We start from the raw sequence: 26875 nt of genomic DNA, 5'->3' as shown, positions 1-26875 counted from the left end.
TTACTCATATTTTGGGGCTCACTCATGTAAACACCAGCCGGTGGCCTATGTCCTTGGAAAATTCTACCCCGTCTGCGCGGTGTGTCTGTATTCCAGGATATAACCAGATAATGGGGAGACTAGCACCTTTACAAAACCGGAAGATTTAAGCACCTAAAACTGTCATTTTTTTGTTGCAAAGGTGAATAGTTGAGTGATTTCTTTGCTGATATAACTTCTTAATTAGTATTACTGCTACACTATGGGGATGGTAATTTTATTTAAACATTCAGTGCACCTTGAGAAGGTGTGAACTAGTAAGCAAAGCTGTAATAAACGGAGCACTTAAGACGCTATAACTGGCAATTTTGTGGGGACTACATGCCTTTTCTGATGAACCTATAAGGAGGCACTCGTCGAAGAAAAAAAACAAGTGGCCCCTTAATAAAGAACTTAAGCAAAAACAAAACAAAGGAAACTAAGGAACTTAAATAATAAGTGGGGACTGTATGTGAATTATCATAGAAATTTGCAGCACAGAAGAAGGCCGGCCGAAAAAGTGCTACCCAGCCTAATCCCACTTTCCAGCTCTTGGTCCGTAGCCTTGCAGGTTATGACTCTTCAAGTGTATATCCAAGTACTTTTTAAACACGATGAGGGTTTCTGCCTCTACCACCCTTTCAGGCAGTGTGTTCCAGACACCTACCATCCTCTGGGTGAAAACATTTCTCCTCAACTCCCTTCTAACAATTACTTTAAATCTATGCCCCCTGGTTATTGACCTCTCTGCTAAGGGAAATAGGTCCTTCCTATCCACTCTATCTAGGCCCCTCATAATTTTATACACCTCAATTAAATCTCTCCTCACCCTCCTCTGTTCGAAATAAAACAACCCCAGACTAATATGGTCTCCTGGTTCTCGGAACTTCTCACACAACAGTTCCCGGTGCAAAACCACCAGCAAAAATACTCACCTACAGGGGATCCAACCTTTACAAGGTAAAGGCAGTAACATTGGCAGACATCATGTGGTCAAACCTCCAGGAATGCCTCCAACCACAGTTGGTAACCCTAGGTAGTCGCCCTGCCACTGATGCAGCCTTGCAAAATAATACATGTGAATGTGCAGCTTTAAGTATACTGTACACGGATGTGTGCACAAATGAATTTTGTGCAGCTCGGTGTACTCTTCTGATTTTGGTGATTAAACAAATAGTCTGTAACTAAAATAACTTTAAATAAAACTTAACAAATTAAATTAAAATTTGATTGGCCGGGCTGAAAGCACTCCAGTCCCCGCGGCGCCCACCGGTTGCGGAAGGCCTCGAGCGTGCCAGCAGACACTGCGTGCTCCATCTCCAGGGCCACCCAAGCGCGAACATGGCCGCGGAAGAGAGGCAAGCAATCGGGCCGAACGACCCCCTCGACTGCCCGCTGCCTGGACCTGTTTATGGCTACCTTTGCCAGGCCCAGGAGCAGTCCTACGAGGAGGTCCTCCGATCTGCCCGCTTCCCTCCGCACCGAGTGGTGCAGCTCTGTGTACTGCTGTGGAAGGTCATGCTGGTTGCTGCTACTCTTTTGCTCTTTTGGTTAAAACCAAATCAACTGTAAATTAATGAAACTTAACAAATTAAATTAAAATTGTGTTGTCCGGGGTGATGATGCACTCCAGTCCCCGCGGCGCCCACCGGTCGCGGAAGGACTCAAGCGTGCCGGCGGACACTGTGAGCTCCATCTCCAGGACCACCCGGGCGCGAACATAGCCGCGGAAGAGAGGCAGGCAATCGGGCCAAACGACCCCCTCGATTGCCCGCTTCCTAGACCTATTAATGGCCACTTTGGCCAGGCCCAGGAGCAGTCCTACGAGGAGGTCCTCCGACCCGCCCGCTCCCCTCCCCTCTGCACCGAGTGGTGCAGCTCTGTGTACTGCTGCGAAAGGTCATGCTGATTGCTTTTTTTTCCTTTTTTTTTTACTTCGAAGATATGGGCTTTATTACCCCAAAATATTCCATCTCTGTGGAGAAGATTTCAAGTACAAATAAAGCGAATTACATCTCTTTAAAATATGCACTTCACATGCATTCCACATTTTAATAATGACAGGTGAACAGTTACCAGCCACGATCTGATTGAATGGCGGAGCAGGCTCGAGGGGCCGAGTGGCCCACTCCTGCTCCTAATTCGTATGTAAGTTTTCCCCCCCGCTCTTTGTACAAAGTCACAAGCCCTCATGCCTACAAGGCAGGGGTCCCAGTCTCTACAAGCTTCTGGTCGTCTTCACTTGTTCATCCGGATAGCGGGTCTCCAGGAATTCATACAGATGAGGGTCGGCGCTCCCAGTGGAGGGTTTGTGCAGATCCGGCAGACTCTGGTTGACACTTTTCTCCGTCTGCAGGGCTCTCTGCATTGCCGAGCGGAGCCTCCCGCTCTCCCGGCCGAACTGTAAAAAAGAAAGCTTAAAAAATGCTAGATTAATAATCAAAACGTATCAATTTAAATTATAATCACCCCGGCCTGGGAGATGATGCACTCTAGTCCCCACAGCGCCCACCTGTCTCGAAAAGCCTCAAGCGTGCCAGCGGACACCACGTGCTCCATCTCCAGGGCCACCCGGGCGCGAAGATAGCCGCGGAAGAGAGGCAGGCAATTGGTCCGAACGACCCCCTCGACCGCCCGCTACCTGGATCTATTAATAGCCACTTTGGCCAGGCCCAGGGGCAGTCCTCCAACCCGCCCCTCCCCCACCCCTTCCCTCCCGTCCGCACCGAGTGGTGCAGCTCTGTGTGCTCTTTTGATAGGTACATAAACAAATTGACTGTAAATTAATAAAACTTAACAAATCAAATTATAATTTTGTTGTCCGGGTTGATAATGCACTCCAGTCCCCGCGGCGCCCACCAGTCGCGGAAGGACTCAAGCGTGCCGGCGGACACCGCGTGCTCCATCTCCAGGGCCACCCGGGCGCGAACATGGCCGCAGAAGAGCGGCAGGCAATCTGGCTGAACGACCCCCTCGACCGCCCGCTGCCTGGGCCAATTGATGTTTTTTTTAGCCAGGCCCAGGAGCAGTACCACGAGGAGGTCTGCCCGTTCTCTCCCCTCCGCACCGATTGGTGCAGCTCTGTGCACTGCTGCGAAAGGTCACGCTGGTTGCTGCTCAAACAGCCTGTCCACATCACGTGCCCGGCAGATCACGTGCCGCCTGGTTGTCGGCCGTCACTCTCGCCCAGGACGATGTCGGGTTGTACGGTCGCTGCGTTCTTGGGTTTGTTCGCTGTCCTCGGAGGCTCCAGCTCCATTCCCCCTCACGATGAGGTGGCCCAAATGGCGCGGTTCATCGTTCACAAGTGCGACTGGGGGTCGGTGGCCACCATCTCCACGCACAAGCCGGTCGTCGGGCAGGCTTTCGCGAACATCTTCTCGGTGAGCGACGGGCCACCGCAGAAGGCCAGCGGAGTGCCTTACCTCTACCTGACCCCGCTCGAGCTCTCGGTGCAGGACATGCAGGTGAGAAGCGGGGCTGCGCGCGCCCGTTCCCGCTGTAGCCGCCGTCTGGCGCAGGAATGTCACCCAGGCTAGACAGCCCCCAGCTGTCACTTCTTCCAATGTGACTGACACATATTGAGATTGTGGTCTGTGAGCACCTTTTAATTATACAGATTTTTTTTCTGTACCATTTATGATTTGGAACATATTAGTAGAGTGCTGAAATAAAAACAGAAAATGCTGGAAATACTCAGGCCAGGCAGCATAAGAACTTAAGAAATAGGAGTCGGCCATTTGGTCTTTCAAGCCTGTTTCGCCATTCAATAAGATCATGGCTGATCATCTACCTCATCTCCACTTTCCTGCACTATCCCCATATCCCTTGATTCCCTTAATATTCAAAAATCTATCGATCTCTTGAATATGCTCAACGACTGGGTAGAGAATTCTAAAGATTCACCACCCTTTGAGTGAAGAAATTTCTCCTCATCTCAGTCATAGAAACATAGAAGATAGGAGCAGGTGTAGGCTATTCGGCCCCTCGAGCCTGCTCCGCCATTCAATGAGATCATGGCTGATCATCCAAATTCAGTACCCTGTCCCTGCTTTCTCCCCATATCCCTTGATCCCTTTAGCCGTAAGAAATATATCCAACTCCTTCTTGAATATATTTAATGAATTGGCCTCCACTGCCCTCTGTGGCAGAGAATTCCACAGGTTCACCACTCTGGGTGAAGAAATTCCTCCTCATTTCAGTCCTAAATGGCTTACCCCTTAGACTATGACCCCTGGTTCTGGACTCCCCGGCCATCAGAAACATCCTTCCTGCATCTAGTCTGTCCAGGCCTGGCAGAATTTTATAGGTTTCGATGAGATCCCCTCTCAATCTTCTAAACTCCAGTGAGTATAAGCCCAATCGACCCAATCTTTCCTCATACGTCATTCCTGCCATCCCAGGTATCAGCCTGGTGAATCTTCGCTGCACTCCTTCCATGGCAAGAACGTCCTTCCTCGGATAAGGCGACCAAAACTGCACACAATACTCAAGGTGCGGTCTCACCAAGGCCCTGTACAACTGCAGCAAGACATCCTTGTTCCTGTACTCGAACCCTCTTGCTATGAAGGCCAACATACTATTTGCCTTCCTAACTGCCTGCTGCACCTGCATGCTTACCTTCAGCGACTGGTGCACAAGAACACCCAGGTCTCTTTGCACTTCCGCTTCTCCCAATCTATTGCCATTCAAATAATCTGCCTTCCTGTTTTTGCCACCAAAGTGGATAACCTCACATTTATCCACATTATAGCGCATTTGCCATGTTTCTGCCCAATCACCCAACCTGTCCAAATCGTACTGGAGTTTCACAACATCCTCCTCACAGCATGCATACCCACCCACCCAGCTTTGTGTCGTCTGCAAATTTGGAGATATTACATCCAATTCCCTCGTCCAGATCATTAATGTATATTGTGAACAGCTGGGGTCCTAGGACTGATCCTTGCAGTACCCCACTAATCACTGCCTGCCACTCGGAAAATGACCCATTTATTCCAACTATCCGCCAACCAGTTCTCTATCCAAGTCAATACCTTGCCCCCAATCCCATGTGCCTTAATTTTGCACGCTAATCTCTTATGCGGGACCTTATCGAAAGCCTTCTGAAAGTCCAAATACACCACATCCACTGGTTCTCCCTTATCTATTTTACCAGTTACATCCTCAAAAAATTCCAGTAGATTAGTCAAGCACGATTTACCTTTTGTAAATCCATGTTGACTTTGTCCGATCCTGTCGCTGCTTTCCAAGTGCTCTGCTATTACATCTTTTATAATGGACTCTAGCATTTTCCCCAGTACTGATGTCAGGCTTACAGGTCTATAATTCCCCGCTTTTTCTCTACCACCTTTTTTGAATAGTGGTCGAACTCCAAACCATTGTCCACACCTTCACTGAAGCATACGAGAGCATAGGCCTTACACAAAACATCCGTAAGACAAAGGTCCTCTACCAACCTGCCCCCGCCACACAGTACTGCCCCCGATTATCAAAATCCACGACAAGGCCTTGGACAACATGGACCACTTTCCATATCTCGGGAGCCTACTGTCAGTATTTTCAGATTTCCAGCATCCGCAGTATTTTGCTTTCGTATCAGTAGTATGCTGCCCGCTTTAAGTAATGAATTAGCTTGAAAACTTTAACACAATAATTGTAAAATAAGATTTGGGTACTGAATTAGGCAGCTCTTAGTTATGTGAACATTTGAATCCATAGTTTACATTCCATGCAAGGCGTGCTGTGCCAGTGCTGGGAGCATCAGTAGCTGTAGTGTCCGTGGTAGTGACAGTAATATACATGCAATGTTTTGCTCTTATAATCTAAAGTCTAGAAATCTTCTAAGAGATAAAGGACAGAGCTGAAGGTAGCGACAGAGATAGAGAAACAAAAGTGAGAAAAAATTTGATACATGAGCAATAAACTTCAGACTCAGAACATTGGAAATAAGCTGCAAATTTTAGGAGAAAGGAAAAACAGGAAGGTTAAAAGTTTCACAGTTTCAGAGCCCTAGGAAAGAATGAGTTAAAGTGGGAGATGGTGTGATGAGTTTTGTTTGTTATTGCCACTAGAAGGGCTGCAACTTGCTGATAATGACATTGAGCAGATTAGCAGCAATTCTGGAAGTTTTGCTGAGTCAGTGTGAGTCACATTTAGTGTACGTATAGCTGTTCTCTGACCACTGACCAATCTTCAATCAATACATATATTTTGCATGAAACTGAAATGTTTCGATTGAATTATTTGTTAGACATTGCCTTCCTTAAGTCTTGTTTTGAAATTTTCAAGTGATGTAACATTTTGTAATACTTTGTTCAAGTGTGTTTCTGGAAAGGTGGCAGAAAATACTTTGTTACTGTTTGAACTGTTACGAACTTCTCGCCTGTAGCTCTTTACATGCTCCTAATGAGACACTGACAATGGTGCTTCAGGTTACATATCATGGTCTGCTGTGTATCCTGAACAACTTTGGCTTTTTCAACAACTTGCCGAATGTTTTTCACTCCTAGGTTGGTTTTGTAAACGATTAGAATCAGTTCATTAAACAATTGGTTTATCACACAATGACTTTCAGTCCATTCAACTTATTGCCTTGCTATTATCTAATGTGGGGAGAAAAAGTAAAGTGAGGGGTAGCTGTGATATGCTTGAAGTTGAGCCACTCTTGCTGCAGAGTGGATTAGGTAAAATAACAGCAGTGGTGGAAGGGCAATGTTCCACTAGCCAAGAAATGAGCAGGAAAAAGGTTTGAAAGAGACATGGGTAGAAAGTTTTAGGCAATTGTAAAAGGAGGGATTTTAGAATCTGAAAGAGGGAAAATGTTTAATTTTAAATAACTCTGAAGGAGTATTATGACATGACAAAAGTGACTTCACATTGTTGGATAGATGAATGTGAAAGCCTACACAATATGTTACCTGTATTATACAATGCAATGTACAATCTCTATTAGTTAAAACATCAGACACATTTCCAAGATGGATCTACCATTAATGTCTAACATTTATAAGACACAATTTAAATTGTCTTTGGATAGTCCACATATCTAGTCCAAATTATATTGCTAGTTAGTCAATCAAGCCAAACCAGTCACAGGAATGCAGTACAACACTATTTGAAGTGTAGTTTAACACCTACTTGCTAAAGGCATCAAAGACAAAGCCAGACACACATGCATTAACGAACACCTGATTTAACTGCATATATGATGACATTGTCACAAGATTAAGCAGGTGTAGAGGGAATGAATGTTTAGCACCATTCACAACTCCTCAGATAATGAAGCATTCCATGCCCATATGCAACAATACCTGGACGACGTTCAGGCTTGGACTGATAAGTGGCAGGCAACATTCGCGCCACAGAAGTGCCAGGCAATGACTATCTCCAACAAGTGAGAGTCTAACCACCTCCCCATGACATTCAACGGCATTACCATCACCGAATCCCCCACCATCAACACCCTGGGGTCATCATTAACCAGAAACTTAACTGGACCAACCACACAAATATTGTGGCAACAAGAGCAGGTCAGAGGCTAGATATTCTGCAGCGAGTGTCTCACCTCCCGACTCCCCAAAGCCTTTTCACCATCTACAAGGCACAAGTAAGGAGTGTGATGGAATACTCTCCACTTGCCTGGATGAGTGCAGCTCCAACAACACTCAAGAAGCTCGACGCCATCCAGGACAAAGCAGGCTGCTTTTTGGCACCCCATCCACCACCTTAAACTTTCACTCCCTCCACCACCGGCGTACCGTGGCTGCAGTGTGTACCATCTACAAGATGCACTGCGGCAACTCACCAAGGCTTCTTCGACAGCACCTCCCAAACCCGCGACCTCTTCCACCTAGAAGGACAAAGACAGCAGGCACATGGTAATATCACCACCTCCAAGTCACATGCCATTCTGACTTGGAAATATATCGCCGTTCCTTCATCGTCGCTGGGTCAAAATCCGAGAACTCCCTCCCTAACAGCACTGTGGGAGTACCTTCACCACACAGACTGCAGCGGTTCAACGGTTCAAGAAGGCGGCTCTAACCATCTTCTCAAGGGCAATTAGGGATGGGCAATAAATTCTGGCCTTGCCAGCACTGCCCACATCCCATGAATGAATAAAAAAAATCAATCCTGAAATCCATTGGTAATCCTGAAATCTATTTGTAATCCCAGTATTCTGTGGATTGATCAATAGATTGAATTGTGCTACACTGGGGCACAAGAAAAATGTTTTAAAATCACATATTTTCAGTACATTTTCCAAAACAATCAAGATATTTAGATTTCACTTTCACCATAATCTGGGACAAAATTAATTTTTACTTTGGAAAAACATGGGTTAATAAATGACAGCCTTGTTAAAGGCAAATCGTGTCTTAACAAACTTGATCCAGATCTTCGATGAAATAAAGGAGCGGGTTGATGAAGGTAGTGCAGTTGCTGTTGTGCATGTGGGTGTTTTATAAAGTGCCGTATAATAGACTTGTTAGCAAATTGATGCTCATGGGATTAAAGGGGCAGTGGTTGCATGGATACAAACTTGGCTAAGAAGAGAGTAGTGGTGAACGGTTGTTTTTCAGACTGGGTGGGAAGTATACTGTGGTGTCCCCAGGGGTCGGTATTAGGACCACTGCTCTCTTTGCTATATAATAATGACCTGGTCTTGGGTTAGGGAGCACAATTTCAAAGTTTGCAGATGACACAAAACTTAGAAATGTAGTAAGCAGTGGGGAGGATAGTACCAGATGAAATGCAGTAAATAGTGAGTAGCAGACTTCAGGAGGACATATACAGACTGGTGAAATGGACAGACACATGGTAGATGAAATTTAATGCCGAGAACTGTGAAGTGATGCATTTTGGGAGGAAGAACGAGGAGAAGAAATGTATACTAAATGGTACAGTTTTAAAGAGGGTGCAGGAACAGAGGCTTGCCCGGCAGCTCAAGCGTTACTTGAATAACTCTGGTAACCCTGGGGGTTCACATACACAAATCTTTGAAGGTGGCAGAACAAGCTGATAAAGCCGTTATTAAAGCATAGAGTACAAAAGCAAGGAACTTATGCTAAACATTTATAAACTGATTAAACCTTTATAAATCACTAAGCCTCAGTTGGCATATTGAATCCAATTCTGGGCACCACACTTTAGAAAGGGTACAGGGGAGATTTATAGGATGATAAAAGGATGAGGGAGTTCAGTTATATGGAGAGACTAGAGACGTTGGGCTCCTTCCCCTAGAGTAGGGAAGGTTAACTGGAGAATTAATAGAGGTGTTCAAACTTGAGGGCTTTTTGATGGCGTGCAGCAGAAACTGTTTCCACTGGCAGGAGGGTAAGTAACAAGAGGACACATTTAAAGTAAGTGGCAAAAGAATCAGAGGGGAGATGAGGAGAAATGTTATTAGAGAATTTTAATGATCTGGAATGCACTGCCTGTAAGGCTTGTTGAAGCAGATTCTGTTGTGTATGTGCCTTTAAGAGAAGAACTGATTCTATACTGCAGTACCGGCAGTGACCACCCCTGTATATAAAGCCATAGCAGGCTTCTGTATTTCAGTCTTGAATTACTCTCTGTTCAGTAAATACCTGTTGTATTGTCCTCCTGCAGTCTGAGTATTATTGATCCTCGGACACTACACTGGCGACAGGCAGGTTCAAACTCACCTGCAGTGCTGCATCACCTCACGGGGATCTTTTCCCTGAAGAGAAGCTTCTTGGAGGTCGAAGTCAGAACAGCGAGCGTCGACCGCGGGCAACCGCCCAGGGATCCATCGGAGAGTTGCAGGGGAGGCTGTGGAGAGCTGGGCCTGGCTCCCCAGTCGAGGTGTTCCAGCAAGTCGTGCTGGTAGCAGGTAGTGCGCTGACCCTTCCGGACTGCGGCGGGCTCGGGTTCGATCGAGCGGCTCTGCAAAGGGGCCGTGCAGCGTTGTCGGGAGGAAGAGAGAGAGAGAGGGTGGAGTGCACGGGGCGCGGTCGGTGCTCGAGAACAGGGCATCGTGGAGAGGATAGAACGCGGGGAAGGAAAAGTGATACGCGCCAAAGCCGCGGGTCGCCGCCATTACCCTGCAGAATGCTAGGAGCAGCGTGGCAACAAGGGGAAGAAGGAAAAGCGCGGGAGGCGCCATTTTATTCCATTGGGGAAGAAGGAAAAGCGCGGGAGGCGCCATTTTAAATCACTCAAGATGCCGAAGAGTGGCAGTATCACTGCTTTCGACAACGAGGTAGAAGACTGGACCACGTATGTGGAAAGAATTGAAGTGTACTGCAAGGCAAATGAGGTGGCCGATGGAAAGAAGGCGTCGGTATTATTAAATTTGATGGGCACAAGAACGTACAGCCTATTGCGGAATTTAATTACCCCAGCTAAACCAATGGAGAAAAGTTTTGAAGAGATTGTTAATATCTTACAGGAACACCTAAACCCTACACCGCTGCTGATAGCAGAAAGATTCAAGTTCCATAAAAGAAACCAGCACAAAGATGAGAGCAATGCTGACTATCTTACGGAACTACGCAAGTTATCGAAGCACTGCCAGTTCGGAGCAGGACTGGCAGACACCTTGCGGGATAAGTTTGTCTGCGGGCTCCAGAGTGAAGGAACCCAGAAACGACTACTTTCGGAAAAGGACCTGACGCTAGAACAGGCTTTCAGCGTGGCAGTATCCTACGAAGCAGCAGCATGGGAAGCTGCGGAAATACAACAGAAACCACAGGAATACAGCGCTAACGAAATGGCGTATGGAGCAGAAAAGTGCTATCGCTGCGGCAGAACAACCCATGATCAGAAGGACTGCTGGGTTAAGGACAAAGTATGCAGGCAATGTGGGAAAATGGGACACATAGCAAGAGTCTGCAGGTCGGGAAAGAAAACCAACACTACAAGAACTACTAAGGAAAAGTACAAGAAAGTAAAGAAATTGACAGACAGTAGTTTGGAAGATCAGGAGAGTGATAAGGACTCCGGGAGCAGGAGACTAAGTTGTCTAAAGTTACACAACGTGATCGCAAAGGAGGATCACCGAACCATTTGGGTCACCCTCATGATAGCAGGGTCCCCAGTAAAGATGGAATTGGACACAGGATCAGCCCTAACTGTCATGAATCGACGAGACTATGAGCGGCTATTCTCACACATACCCTTGAAGGACACGTCCATTGTATTGAAGACATACACGGGGCAGTCTACCCCAGAGGAAAAATAAGGGTGCCAGTTGAATACAACGGCAAGGAAACACAGAAACTGTATCTATATATACTACCAGATGGCGGACCACCATTATTGGGACGTGAATGGATCCGAAAAATACAATTGGATTGGCATTCCATTCAGGCGCTAACTGTGACTGATAAAAAGGATGATGACGTCACACCTGGACGACTGTCAAAAATTCTAACTGACGTGAAAGAGGTGTTCCAACAAGGACTTGGGACTCTAAAAGGAGTAACGGCAACGATAAAATTCGAAGATAACTCAAACCCAAAATTTTTTAAGGCCTGACCGGTACCTTACGCGATCCGCCCAGCCGTTGAAGCAGAGCTGGAGAGTCTGGAGCGTTCGGGTGTGCTGTCCAAGGTGGACTGGAGCGAGTGGGCCACATCCATCGTTCCTGTAATGAAGAAATCATTGAGCAGCACGCCTGGGGAACCGAAGAAGGTTCGCATCTGTGGGGACTTCAAGGTAACTGTGAACCCAGTCCTGCACACAGTGCAATATCCACTTCCACGGATAGAAGATATTTTCGCCTCACTATCTGGAGGGAAACGCTTTACAAAGATTGATCTGGCCCAAGCGTATCTACAAATGGAGGTGGAAGAAGCGTCTAGGAAATACCTCACGATAAACACTCACAAAGGCCTTTACCAGTACAATCGACTGGTATTCGGGGTAGCATCAGCCCCGACTATTTGGCAGAGGGCGATGGAACAAGTCCTGCAAGGGATCCCGGGGACCCAGTGTTATTTGGACGACATCCTGGTTACGGGCGAAAATGACAGTGAACACCTTGCCAACCTGGAGCAGGTGCTCACGAGATTACAGGAATATGGGCTACGAGCCAACCGCCCCAAATGCGAGTTCTTCAGGAGACAAATCTCGTATTGTGGCCACATGATTGATGAGGAAGGGTTGCATAAGTCGCCAGACAAGATTGAGGCTGTAGTCAAGGCTCCAGCACCGGAAAATGTGTCGCAACTGAGGTCGTTCCTCGGGTTGGTGAACTACTACCATAAGTTCTTGCTGAATTTATCCACAATTCTGCACCCACTGAACACCCTACTGCAACCTGGAGTAACATGGAAATGGAGTGATGAATGTAAGCGTGCCTTTCAGAAATGTAAATGCCTAATCACTTCAAAAGAAGTATTGGCCCACTACAATCCAACACTACCGATTCGGTTAGCATGTGATGCGTCTCCCTACGGCATCGGAGCGGTGCTGTTGCACGAATTCCCTGACGGTTCAGAGAGGCCAATAGCCTTTGCGTCGCGCTCGTTAACCTCAGCCGAGCGTAACTACTCCCAGATTGACAGGGAGGCCCTCAGCCTGGTGTGGGGGTGAAGAAGTTCAATCACTATCTGCACGGGCAGAAATTCACCCTACTGACTGATCATCAGCCCCTGGTCTCCATTTTTAACCCAAAGAAGGGCGTTCTGGTGATGACGGCGCAACAGCTGCAAAGATGGTCCCTTTTTCTAGGGGCACATTAGTATGACATAGAGTACAAGGGTACGAAACAGCATGGAAACGCTGATGGGCTGTCGCGCCTACCGTTGCCTACGGTAGAGGAAGCACCTGCAGTGGACCCTGTTGAGATATTCCATGCGACCATAGTCGAATGTCTACCTGTTACAAACTCGAGTATAGAGAAGGAAACCTGAAATGACCCGATACACACTCAGGTCTATGATTTGACGGTGAAGGGATGGCCAGCACATGGCGACTCACTGTTGCCAGCATTCTCGCCAAGGAGAGAACAGCTGTCAGTGTGCCGGGGGACCTTGATGTGTGGATCCCGAGTGGTAATTCCACCCAAGTTGCGAGATAGAGTGCTCAATGAGCTTCATGAGGGTCATCTGGGAGGGGTAAAAATGAAGAGCCTAGCCAGGGCGTTTGTGTGGTGGCCGGGAATCGATAAAGAAATCGAGGATATGACCAAGAGATGCACAGGATGCCAGAAGATCCAAAACGCTCCACCACAGGCCCCGCTACATCCATGGGAGTGGCCCTCATCTCCATGGCAACGGGTACACATTGATTTTGCTGGTCCATTTATGGACTCAATGTTCCTAATCGCTGTGGACACCCATTCGAAATGGCCAGAGGTCATCAAAATGTCCTCCACCACCACGGAGAAAACTATTGCAGTCCGACGGACCATCTTCGCCAGGAATGGCTTGCCAGAACAGATTTGCTCCGACAATGGGCCACAGTTTGTGTCAGAGGATTTCCGGAGGTTTCTGAGGAATAATGGGGTGAAGCATTACACATCTGCCCCATATCATCCAGCCACAAATGGATTGGCTGAGAGGTTTGTTTAGACCTTTAAAAAGGCCATAAAGGCAATGCATAATGACGACATACCACTACAACACAAGGTGGATAATTTCTTAAATAACAACAGAAAATGCTGGAAAAACTCAGCAGGTCAGGCAACATCCGTGGAGAGAAATTTGAGTTGACGTTTCGGGTTGGACCCTTCTTCAAAACTGGAAAGAAAAGAAACTAGATCGGAGGCAGGGCTGCGATCGGACAAAAGAATAAAAGAAACAAAAGAAGTAAAAGAGATTAGAAGCTAGACGAGATAGTAATAGGCTGGGATTAGGTGTAAAGTGTACTGGCAGGGCAAAAGATAGCTGCCAGGTGTGAGAGAGAAACAAAAGGAAAGGGGGGGGGGGGGGGGGGAAAGGAGTGGAACAATTACAAGAGAAAATGAAATGGGGGCCGAGCTTATGATCTGAAATTGTTGAACTCGATATCGAGTCCGGAAGGCTGCAGACTGCCTAATCGGAAGATGAGGTGCTGTTCCTCGAGTTTACGTTGAGCTTCCGTGGAACAATACAAGAGGCCAAGGACGGTGAGGTCCGAGTGGGAATGGAGCGGTGAATTAAAATGACAGGCGACCGGAAGCTCGGGGTCACCCTTACGGACTGAACGGAGGTGTTCCGCAAAGCGGTCACCCAATCTGCGTTTGGTCTCCCCAATGTAGAGGAGACCGCATCGTGAGCAGCGAATACACACTCATTTCCTCCAAATCAAAGGCGTTGCCATGGGTACCCGCATGGGTCCTAGCTATGCCTGCCTTTTCGTGGGCTATGTGGAACAATCTTTGTTCCAGTCCTACTCGGGTCCCCTCCCTCACCTCTTTTTCCGATACATTGATGACTGTATCGGTGCCGTTTCCTGCTCTCGCCCCGAACTTGACAATTTCATTCACTGCCTCCAATTTCCACCCTTCCCTCACCTTCACATGGTCCATCTCGGACTCTTCCCTTCCCTTCCTCGACTTCTCTGTCTCCATCTCTGGGGATAGGTTATCGACCAATATTTACTACAAGCCCACTGACTCCCACAGCTACCTGGACTACACTTCCTCCCACCCCGCTTCCTGTAAGGACTCTATTCCATTCTCCCAGTTTCTCCGCCTCCGCCGTATCTGCTCCGACGACGCCACCTTCCACACCAGTGCTTCAGACATGTCTTCCTTTTTCCGCAACCGAGGATTCCCCTCTACTGTGGTTGACACTGCCCTTGACCGTGTCAGTTCTATCTCCCGCACTTCTGCCCTCACCCCTGCCTCCCGGAACCACGATAGGGTTCCCCTTGTCCTCACCTTTCACCCCACCAGCCTCCACATTCAACGGATCATCCTCCGGCATTTCCGCTACCTCCAAAGTGATCCCACCACCAAACGTATCTTCCCCTCCCCTCCCCTTTCAGCATTCCACAGGGACCGCTCCCTCCGAGACACCCTAGTCCACTCCTCTATCACCCCAAACAGCCCTTCCTCTTCGCCTGGCACCTTCCCGTGCAAGCGGAGGAGATGTAACACCTGCCCCTATACCTCCCCCCTTCCCACTGTCCAGGGCCCCAAACACCCCTTCCAGGTGAAACAGCGATTTACTTGTACTTCTCGCAATCTAGTATACTGTATTCGCTGCTCACGATGCGGTCTCCTCTACATTGGGGAGACCAAACGCAGATTGGGTGACCGCTTTGCGGAACACCTCCGTTCAGTCCGTAAGGGTGACCCCGAGCTTCCGGTCGCCTGTCATTTTAATTCACCGCTCCATTCCCACTCGGACCTCACCGTCCTTGGCCTCTTGTATTGTTCCACGGAAGCTCAACGTAAACTCGAGGAACAGCACCTCATCTTCCGATTAGGCAGTCTGCAGCCTTCCGGACTCGATATCGAGTTCAACAATTTCAGATCATAAGCTCGGCCCCCATTTCATTTTCTCTTGTAATTGTTCCACTCCTTTCCCCCCCCCCCCCCCCCCCCTTTCCTTTTGTTTCTCTCTCACACCTGGCAGCTATCTTTTGCCCTGCCAGTACACTTTACACCTAATCCCAGCCTATTACTATCTCGTCTAGCTTCTAATCTCTTTTACTTCTTTTGTTTCTTTTATTCTTTTGTCCGATCGCAGCCCTGCCTCCGATCTAGTTTCTTTTCTTTCCAGTTTTGAAGAAGGGTCCAACCCGAAACGTCAACTCAAATTTCTCTCCACGGATGTTGCCTGACCTGCTGAGTTTTTCCAGCATTTTCTGTTGTTATTTCGGATTTCCAACATCTGCAGTATTTTGCTATCGTGGATAATTTCTTGTTTGCTTACCGGAATGCGACACATGCAGTCACCAACCAAGCTCCAGCCATAATGTTCTTCAACCGAAGGCGAAGATGTCGCCTGGATTTGCTCAAACCAAACATAAGACGAGATGTTGAGGATAAGCAATTCCAGCACATAAATGAGAAGCCAACCAGGAGCTTCAAGATAGGGCAACCAGTCTTGGCCCACGACTACCGAACAGAAAAATGGCAGCCAGGAATGATATGCACACAGCAGGGACCACTAATGTACACAGTGGACGTTGGAGAGAGCATCGTGAGACGCCATGCTGACCAGATTCTAGAGTCACAGGAACAAGCCAAACCCATACCACGAGCAGGTGCACCTGGTAATCAACCCGAAGTATAGATTGCGTCTACCTCAGAAGCAGTGGTATTGGAAGCTGACGAATCAACCAATGACAATGAGCCAGAATCAACTCTGCCGCAAGAACAGGATACTCGAGAAAGGCGCTATCCAGTCAGGATCAGGAAGCCTCCTCAAAGACTGAACTTATAAATGATTATTTCAGTTGATGTATATAGTGCAGAGAAAATTGTAATTAGTTATTATTTAGTTGTTAAATGAATGTTATGTACTGTTTATCTAAAAGGGGAGGAATTGTTGTGTATGTGCCTTTAAGAGAAGAACTGATTCTATACTGCAGTACCGGCAGTGACCACCCCTGTATATAAAGCCATAGCAGGCTTCTGTATTTCAGTCTTGAATTACTCTCTGTTCAGTAAATACCTGTTGTATTGTTCTCCTGCAGTCTGAGTATTATTGATCCTCGAACACTACAGATTCGGTCGTAACTTTCAAAAGGGAATTGGATGTATTCTTGAAAAGGAAAAATTTGCAGGGCTATGGGGAAAGAGTGGGAGGGTGGAACTAATTGGATAGCTCTCTCAGCACAGGCATGATGGACCAAATTGCCGCCTTCAGTGCTATAAGATTCTATGGTTCTATAATTCTACTTGCTGGATGTGAATTACTGTGGCTAATTTGACATTTTAATTTCTATTTTCTATTACTGTGTCTCACTTTTTAAAATTTTATTTTAGGCTAATCCAGAAACATCCCTGGTCATGTCCTTGGCAGGGACGGACTACTGCAGGAAACAAGGGTTTGACCCCCAAAGTCCAGTTTGCTGTCGTGTGATGCTCTCTGGAACAATGATGTTGGTATGCTGCAGTTTAGTACTAGAAATCCTGCACCCCCCTCCCCACCTTCTGCTTCCTTCCACTGTTCAACAAAATCTCTCTTGCTTTGGCAGGAGGACTTTCTGCTGCTGGTTCTCAGTTAATGTGTTCCAACTGGGTGCTTGGGGGCATGCAACAGTAGTCCCAGTGACAGTTTTTCCTCCCACAGCAGTGTGACTGAGATAGGGAATTCAGTGAAATGTCAGAAAATTGAACCAACATTCCAGCACTCTGTGGCGCCAATTGTTGGTGCTCTGTGCTGCGAGTTTCTTTTTACAGAATTTTAATCTTTTCCTGTTGTGTGTTAAATAGATCTTTGGATTACTGAGACTGTTTTGTAGGTCTTGCAATAAAGATGCAATTTTTGTGCATTCGCCCTAACAAAGATGTCTATTCTGGGTTCAGAAATATATGCCACAGCTTGTAATTTTGCAATACCTTCAGTCACCTGCGCTCACTCCACTTGCACGCCAGCCACTATGCTCTTGTTATGAGGGTGAGACAATTCGGTACAATTAACCCACACCTACTCAATTATGCAATTTCGTGCTGGCTTTGTTCTGTGATACCATCCTAAGCATGATAAACTGAAAAGTATTCTTGTGAATAACATTTCCAGTTTCCTTCAGATTACAACAGAGGAAAAAATATTTTATGCATGTAAATTTTTCAGGTGAACAAGGCAGAAATCAACTTTGCCAAAGAGGCTCTCTTCAGCCGACATCCAGCAATGGTTGACTGGCCACATGATCATGGATGGTACTTTGCCAAGCTCAACATTACCAACATTTGGGTCCTGGATTACTTTGGTGGAGCTAAAACAGTAACACCGGAGGAGTACTACAATGTCAAGCCTGAATATAAAAGGAATTTGACTGGTAAAAAGTTCCTACCTTATATTGCAGTTTGTAGCGACGGGTTGGATCCTGCTTTAGTGCTCAGTCCTTGTGCAACTGCCCAAATTTCCAAACAAAGCAAAGCCAGTAGTTATTCAATCTGTTCATAATAACACAACCCTGCAGGAATTTTGAATAAACTGAAGTTTTATTTTGCTCATTTTAAAAGGAGCAATATGTGTTAATTTGTGTTAGAATCATAAATAGTGATGATTATCACGATTAATGTGCCAATTAAAAACAAGTCGTGTATCACTCTATTTCCTTGGCCTATTTCCCATGTGGCAATGACGGCACTATATCCTCACTGTTGCGCTTTACTCCAGCTGATCTGGAGGGAGGAGAGACTGGCTGATTTAGAATGAAGCTGTTATTACAAAGAATTGTTCAAAGTAGTACATGAAAAATGAAGATAGTTATGCTGATACTTAAAAAGCAAATCATTGCTTCTTTTAAGCACAGCATTTTAATTAAGAGCACTGAATAATAATAATAGATACTTGGTGTGATTTACATGCCAGCAATCTTGTTACCGGGTAGCAGGAAGAAATCTTGATTTGAACCCTAAGTTGAGATGCCAATTCTGAAGTCATTCCAATTATCCTTTAATTTTTTAAAAATAGAATTTCATGGGATGGTTTTATTCAGGTTTTTTTTGGGTGCGAGTGGCATGCCACCCCCATTCCACCATTGGTGATAGAGCCTTCAGCTATCATGCCCCTGCATTTCTGGAATTTTATTACTCAAACCCCCACGCACTACCCCGCTCCCCTTCAAAACCTCCTCAAAATTGACCTCTTTAGCCATGCCTTCAGTCACCACCACACCCCCCCCTTTAGCGTTCCTCGGCTCCTGATCAATGCCTGTTACCTCCAGCAAAGTACCTACGTGCGTTTCACTATGTTAAAGATGCTATATAAATGCACGTTGGACTAGTTAAAATCCTATTTAAGCAATTTAAGGTTACGAAACATAAAGACATGGGTCTGATAAATCTTCAGTGCTGCCGCATATTGGAAGCTGGCTCCCTGCATTGCCATTTTATGCTCTGTGCACATCCTAATACATCCTGGTGCTTGTGACAATTAAAGCTCTAGCCTTTAAGTAATTAGGTCGTTATAAGCAACAGCGGGAGATACCTGCTAAACTACCCAACCTGCGGTCCACATTTGCATCCTGCAGGTGGCAAATGACTTGTTTGCTCAGGCCTCTCAATTCATAACGTCCCCACAGAAAACATGCAGCAATATGAGAGTGCTCTTCAGTTTTACAGTCTGGTTGGATTCTGCAAAGCACAGGACATTATTGATGCCACATATGACCAATGTAGGCAAATGTGAGGTCATCCACTTTGGACTGAAAAAGGATAGAACAGGGTACTTTCTAAATGGTGAAAAGCTAGTATATTATCCCCATTCCCATGAGTCCTAATTTTGTTTAATAACCTCTTGTGTGGCACCTTAGCGAATGCCTTCTGAAAATCCAAATACGCCACATCCACTGGTTTCCCCTTATCTATTCTGCTAGTTACAACCTAAAAAAAATTCTTAACAGATTTATCAAACACGATTTCCCTTTCATAAATTTGTGTTGACTCTGCCTAATCCTATTACTATTTTCTAAGTGCCCTGTTACCATGTCCTTAATAATAGTTTCTAGTATTTTCCCTCCTATTGATGTCAGGCTAACTAGTCTGTAGTTCCCCGTTTTCTCTCTCCCTCCTTTCTTAAATAGTGGGGTTACATTTGCTACCTTCCAATCCACGGGAACCGTTCTAGAATCTATGGAATTTTAGAAAATGACAACCAATACATCCACTATCTCTATAGCCATCTCTTTCAAAATCCTAGGATGTAGGCCATCAGGTCCAGGGGATTTATTGGCTTTCAGTCCCATTAATTTCTCCAGTACTTTTTTTTTAACTAATACTATTTTCTTTCAATTCCTCATTCTCGCTCGACCCTTGGTTCTCCACTAAGTTTTTTGCGTCTTCTTCCGTGAAGACAGATGCAAAGTATTTGTTTAATTTCTCTGCCATTTCCTTATCCCCCATTATAATTTCTTCTGTCTCAGCCTGTAAGGGACCCACATTAACTTTCTCTAATCTTTTCCTTTTTACATACCTATAGAAGCGTTTACAGTCTGTTTTTATGTCTCTCACTAGTTTATTCTCATTCTATTTTCCCTTTCTTTATCAATTTCTTGGTCCTCCTTTGTTGAATTCTAAAATCCTCCCAATCCTCAGGCTTACAACTCGTTTTGTCAAATTATAAGCTTCTTTAACACTATCATTTAATTTCTCGTTAGCCACGGTTGGACCATGTTTCCTGTGGAGTTTTTATTCCTTAAGGGAATGTATATTCGTTGCAAATTATGAATTATTTCTTTAAGTGTTTGCTATTGCTTTTCTACTGTCATATCTTAACCTAGTTTCCCAACCTGCCATAGCCAACTCGCCTCTCATACCTATGTAGTTTGCTTTGTTCAGGTTTAGGACCCTTGTTTCGGACTTAACGAAATCACTCTCAAACTCAACATAAAATTCTATCATATACTACAAGGTTATTAATTAACCCTGTCTCATTGCACAGTACTAGATCTAAAATAGCCAATTCCCTCGTAGGTTCCTTGACCTACTGATCTAGAAATCTATCTTGAATGCAGTCCATGAACTCTTCCTCTGCACTATTTCTGCAAATTTGGTTTGCCCAGTCTATATGAAAGTTAAAGTCCCCCATGATTACTGTATTACCCTTGTTACATGCATCTCTAATTCCCTGATTTATACTCTGCCCAACACTACAGCCACTGTTAGGGGGCCTATAGACTACTCCCACTCGTGCTTTCTGCCCCTTGTTGTTTCTTAGCTCCACCCAAACTGATTCTACATTTTGTTTTTCCGAGCCAAGATCCTTTCACTTTACTGTCTTTATTCCCTCCTTATTATCAGGGCTACCCCTCCTCCTTTTCCATTTCTGCCTGTCTCTTCTAGTAGTCCGATATCCTGGAATATTTAGTTCCCAACCTTGCTCACTCGGCAACCACGTCTCTATTAAATCAAACCCGTTTATTTCTATCTGCGCTGTTAATTCATCTATTTTGTTGCGAATGCTTTGTGCGTTCAGATATCGTACTTTTAGCTTTAACTTTTTTCTATTTTTCCCTGATGTCACTTTAGTCACTAATGCCCTAGTACCTTTATTAATCTTTCTATCCCTTCCTGACCCACTCTGCTTATCTTTACCCAGATCACTACTCTGCTCTACAGCCGTGACATTTCTCTTGCTGCTTTTGAATTTACCCTTTCCTGAATCCTCCCATCGCCCCCCCCCCCCCCGCCTTCATTAGTTTAAAGCCCTATCTACTGCCCTAGTTATTCAATTCGCCAGGATACTGGTCCCAGCCCTGTTTAAGTGGAGCCCGTCCCCGCTAACAGCTCCCTCTTTCCCCAGTACTGGTGCCAGTGCCCCATGAATTAAAACCCCTGGCGGAGCAGGCTCGAAGGGCCGAATGGCCTACTCCTGCTCCTATCTTCTATGTTTCCCACACCACTCTTTCAGCCACGCATTTAACCTTCTAACCTGTTTGTCCCTATGCCAATTTGCGCATGGCTCAGGTAACAATCCAGAGATTATTACCTATGAGATTCCGCGTTTTAATTTCGACCCTAGCTCTTCAATCTCTCTCAGCAGAACCTCATTCCTAGTTCTACCTATGTCATTGCTTCCTAAATTGACCACGACAACTGTATCCTTTCCTTCCCCTCCCCCCCACTCCAAGCTCTTCTCGAGACTGTGAGCAGTTCTGGGCACCACAACTTAGGAAGGATATATTGGCCTTGGAGCGAGTGCAGCGTAGGTTTACCAGAATGATGCCCAAATTTCAAGGGCTAAGTTACGAGGAGAGATTACACAAATTAGGGTTGTATTCCCTAGAATTTAGAAGGTTAAGGGGTGATCTGATCGAAGTTTTCAAGATATTAAGGGGAGCAGATAGGGTAGATAGAGAGAAACTATTTCTGCTGGTTGGGGATTCTAAGACTAGAGGGCATAGTCTAAAAATTGGAGCCAGACCTTTTAGGAGTGAAACTAGGAAACACTTCTACACACAAAGGGTGGTAGAAGTTTGGAACTCTCTGAAGATCAGTTGTTAATTTAAAATTGGAGATTGATAGCTTTTTGTTAACTAAAGGTATTAAGGGTTATGGGCCAAAGGCAGGTATGTGGAGTTAGGTTGCAGATCAACCATGATCTCATTGAATGGCAGAACAGGCTCGAGGGGCTCAATGGCCTACTCCTGTTCCTATGTGTCTTTTTGGGCCCCAACCATTTAATGAATAGAAGGGGGTTCCACTTCCATCAATGTGTAGCTGGTCCTATCTTCCATCCTCCTGTAAAAAAATTTTGCCTGACTGCACAACATCCTGTTTTTCCCCAAAAGACTTGTCAGCAATGTTCCCTGTAACTTTTTTTATGCGTGGTCCCTTTAACTGGCAGCACGGCCCATTAAAATTTTTGTGCATGCGCTGTTATTCCCATTGAAAAGCCAGTGAGCGGCCTGCGTAGGACCTCCAGACTGCTGCGCAACTTAGCGGGAATGTTGCTGGTCAGTGTTGGTAATTGTGCTTTATTTCCTGGCTGTTCGTGTCCAGAAAGAGATCTAAAATCTTGCAACATAATGTGTGGCATTTTATCAATTGCTGAGACAAGTTGATGAATTGCTTATTTCCAGTCTAAGAAGAAACATAATCAAAGCTGGTGCATTAGCATCTTGGCTACCTACCATCTCGGACGTCTCTTTTACTTGCATGAATATACCAGGTATAACGACACATTTAAATTAACTTTTTGTGCAAATACGGCCAAAAGATCCTGTACCGTGACATCCAGTGCTTCCCCTGTGACTGTATTGTGAGTGTCCTCTTCTTCCTAACATACTCCATCTAACTGCTTTCCTAGTGGGTAGAGGAAGTTAGCGTGATGGTTGTTGTGCGTCAGTGGTTACCTCTAGAGATGGAGTTGGCCCAATACTTAAGCCTGTAGATTGCTCCAAAATGTCAGGCACCATAGGTTTTGATGTAGTATTTGCCTGGGCCTGTAATCATTTGAGTAAGATGCCTGGATGTTACAGATGTGGCATTGCTGAGACAGCTGTATCTTCACTTTGGTAAGAAGAATCGAAAAACAGAATGTCTTTTAAATGGTGAGAAACTATTAAATGTTGGTGTTCAGAGAGATTTCGCTGTCCTCGTACAGGAAACACAAAGCATGCAGGTACAGCAAGCAATTAGGAAGGCAAATTACATGTTGGCCTTTATTGCAAGGGGTTTGGAGTACAAGAGTAAGGAAGTCTTGCTACAATTGTACAGGGCTTTGGTGAGACCACACCTGGAGTACTGTGCACAGTTTTGGTCTCCTTATCTAAGAAAGGACATACTTGCCTTAGAGGCGGTGCAACGAAGGTTCACTAGATTGATCCCTGGGATGAGAGGGTTGTCCTATGAGGAGAGATTGAGTAGATTGGGCCTATACTCTCTGGAGTTTAGAAGAATGAGGTGTGATCTCATTGAAACATACAAGATTCTGAGGGGGATTGACAAGGTAGATGCTGAGAGGTTGTTTCCCCTGGCTGGAGTGTCTAGAACAAGGGAGCATAGTCTCAGGGTAAGGGTAATCAGCCTCTTCACCCTCTGAATAGCTCCTCTGTCTCAGTATACATTTTTGTCTGGTTACACCTCTCTGAATCGTCCTGGGATTTTTTTCTACGTTAAAAGTGCTATATCAATGCAAGTTGTTGTTGGGCTGCAATGTATATCTGTGAAAGTGTGACTAAGACACGGAAAAATGAAAAGCAACGAATGAGCTTGGAGGAGGCCCTTGACCTCACCTTCCCTGACTATTACCAATATACCAAGAATCTCCAGGGCCCCCTCCTCATAAAGGGTCGAGCCACAACTTGGATGAACCCCCTCCTGTTTGTATTTTCTACCACTGGTTATGTGTGACATCCAGCAAGTAGATGGAACAGGAGTAAATGTTATAATAAAGACCATATGTATAACCCAAGTGTCTGGACCAGCAGCTAACAATGTGTGTTAGCAGTGTGCTTGGTATTTGCTGCTTTATACATTTCGTGGGCAAATGGAGTATTATAGCAGCAATGTAGAGTGCCCTGGTAAAATACAGGCCGGCCTTTGTGTTTGGAAAGTAAATAAATGGTTGCTAGAGAGCTGACATTTTCTCTGTGATGTTGTACCTCATTTGCATTGTAGTGCTAATAAAATGCCATGTAAGGTAACTGTTACATAATACAAAGTGTAAGTACACCTTATCCAGCCTTGAATAGTTCAGAAACATTCTTCCTCACATGCTGTCAGGTACAGGCCACAGGTAAAACATTAGCTCTCTTTGTTATGGTACCCTTTTCTGTACCGTCTGCAGAGATACCTTCAGAGCAGAATGTTTTACCTTTGTGGCTAGTTCCCCTTTAAGGGTTATCAGCAGCCCCATAACAGCTGTTGTTGCTGGATAACTCAACCCCACCAGCAAGTTGTGTGCACCAGAAGTGTATTTAAACTAGCTGACTTTGCATTATAGCGCAAGAGCCATTCTGTGGTGCAGGTGCACACAATGCCTGAAGATCAGTGTTTCAAACCCAGTTTGAAATTATAATTCCATTGCTGTTCTCATATTGGATTCCCTACAAATTGATCCACTTTACACTTCATAACTGTAAATTGGGAGATATGAAGTGATTTTTGACTTGAGTAGAAATTCCTTATGATGGAACCCTTTTAAGGTGCAGTAATTGACATTAGTACTGGCAGTTCTAAAATGTGCAAGCACAGCACAAAATACCGCACTACATTTGATTCAGTTGGCATACATTCAGCAGTCACTGAAGCTAGAGTTTAAACACATTATAATATAAACGAGTAACAGACATTATACCTAACTTGTGATCTACCTGACCACCTTAGTATAAGAAATAGGAGTAGGCCTGCTCTGCCATTCAATAAGATCATGTATGTTTCTCCCTTTTATAGAAAGCACATCTTATATAAATGTACTTGCCCTTTACTTCATTGTAACATTCTGGTTGCTTATTGTAGGTGAAAGGAAATCGTGAATGTTGACGACGAATGGAACAGATCAGAATAAAATACACTCTGGCTTTTTCAGGATTTCCCTCAACTTAAGATCGCTGCACTGGAAAGGGAACTTGTGCTATGAGTGCCACTTCGAGCCAATTAAAGAAATCAATCATTAGAAGTGATCTTGCAGATTTTCTTAAAATAATGTTGCTAGAACAATCTTGCAGATTTGGGTATATTAAAATTCTGTTTTATTTCCTTAAAACAAACCTGGAAATCCCCTCCGTTTAATTAATAAAATGCCTTTTTGTACTTTATATAAATGAAATACATGAAAATCCTATTATTTGTAATGGGTTGGAACAAAGTTGCTTATAACTAGATTTTTCTATAATCAGCAATGTATGAAGTTGAGAATAAATTAAGATAATTGCATTGAGATATTTGCTTAAATTAGAACAATGATGGAATTTTCTTTACAGATTTATGTAAATGTAACTATCTCAAGAAAAATGTAAACCAGGGAGAAGCACATTGAATCAAAAACACTGGATGCTGTAATGCTCTCTACATGCTATTGGTTGTGCTCATTTTAATATTGCATGAGAAAATGTTGAATTTAAAACATGCCTATTTTTGATTAAAAATGTAAATGCACTAGACTAGTTTTTATTTCTATCCTTTTTTAAATCTTCAGTTGCATGTGATTTTGGTACCCCCACCCCCTATATTACTGTCTCTCCAGTAGCCTGTTTTATCCAAGTGGACAGTACAGTTCAGATGGTGATTTCTGCTAAAGCCATCATAGGAAGCACCCCCATTGTGCTGAAATGGGGAAAAAACTCTTCAGAGTAAAAACGTGTGCTTCCATGAAGCACGTGATTTGACTAAATGCCTGACTGGTTGGTAGATTTGAATCACTGGGAATAGATTTTGCATTCATTTGGGAAGCCTAGCTATTATGTACAACTAGGATCTGCTACTTTTCAAATTCAAAAGCTACATTAAGGAACAATTTAGATTAGTTCTTTAAAAAAAAATCTTTTTCATATAAAAACTATTTAAAAGATTTACTTTGGGTGTTCCTTCAAATAAGGCTAAAATTTAAACTCATTGTGCTGCCTGTGTACTAAAAGAAATGTCACCCCATTACAATAAAAACTGTAGAAACTCGTGGTGGCCAACACTACAGTGCTGTACTTCATTCGTGCACTTTTACATTGTGGCCAGGTGCAGCTACAGGTAACCACAGTGAGTTCACTATCTGGGTGTGTTGGCTTCAGTTGTGTTTAATGGCAAACAATCAATTTCCACACAGAGTGGAGTGGGGAGCAGGTGTGGTGAGGGAAGGCAAATAATCTTTAGGCTTCAGTACATTGTATCTTGCCTCTATTCATCTCCAGGCTGCTTTCTGTTTGCCAGTTCCAAATGGCATTCATGGAGGCTTGCTTGTCCTCCTTCTTAGGCAGTCCCTCGGAACCGAGGATGACTTGCTTCCACATTAAAAATGAGTTTGCAGGTGACTGATGAGTCCAATGCGGGACCTACAGTCTCTGTCACAGGTGGGGCAGATGGTGGTTGAAGGGGCGGGTGGGTGGGGTGCTTGGGTTGACGTGCGCTACTTGCGCTTGGCTTTCGCTTGCTCCCGGCGAAGAGACTCGGTGTTCAGCGCCTTCCCGGATGCTTCTCCTCCACTTTGTGCAGTCTTGGGCCAGGGATTCCCAGGTGTTGGTGGGGATGTTACACTTTTTCAAAGGCGTTTCCTCTGCCCACTTGTGCCAGAGCTCCGAGTAGAGTGCTTGTTTTGGGAGTCTCGTATCAGGCATGCGGACAATG

The 26875-nt window shown here is 45.0% G+C and overlaps 1 protein-coding gene across 1 annotated transcript; it reads left to right on the top strand.

The window, feature by feature from the left end:
• Nucleotides 1-3144: 3144 nt before the first annotated feature.
• Nucleotides 3145-25701, top strand: creg1 (cellular repressor of E1A-stimulated genes 1). The gene is made up of 4 exons (XM_086006887.1): nucleotides 3145-3485; nucleotides 16913-17032; nucleotides 17724-17928; nucleotides 25058-25701. Exons 1-4 carry the CDS (start codon nucleotides 3213-3215, stop codon nucleotides 25072-25074), a joined length of 615 nt encoding a protein of 204 aa, XP_085863013.1. The 5' UTR covers nucleotides 3145-3212; the 3' UTR covers nucleotides 25075-25701.
• Nucleotides 25702-26875: the final 1174 nt, after the last annotated feature.

This window comes from Somniosus microcephalus, chromosome 14 (assembly GCF_052327205.1).
Source record: "Somniosus microcephalus isolate GS21.2 chromosome 14, FLI_Smic_1.0, whole genome shotgun sequence".
NCBI classification, from domain to species: Eukaryota; Metazoa; Chordata; class Chondrichthyes; order Squaliformes; family Somniosidae; genus Somniosus; species Somniosus microcephalus.
This window is presented reverse-complemented; position numbering and strand designations above follow the sequence as displayed.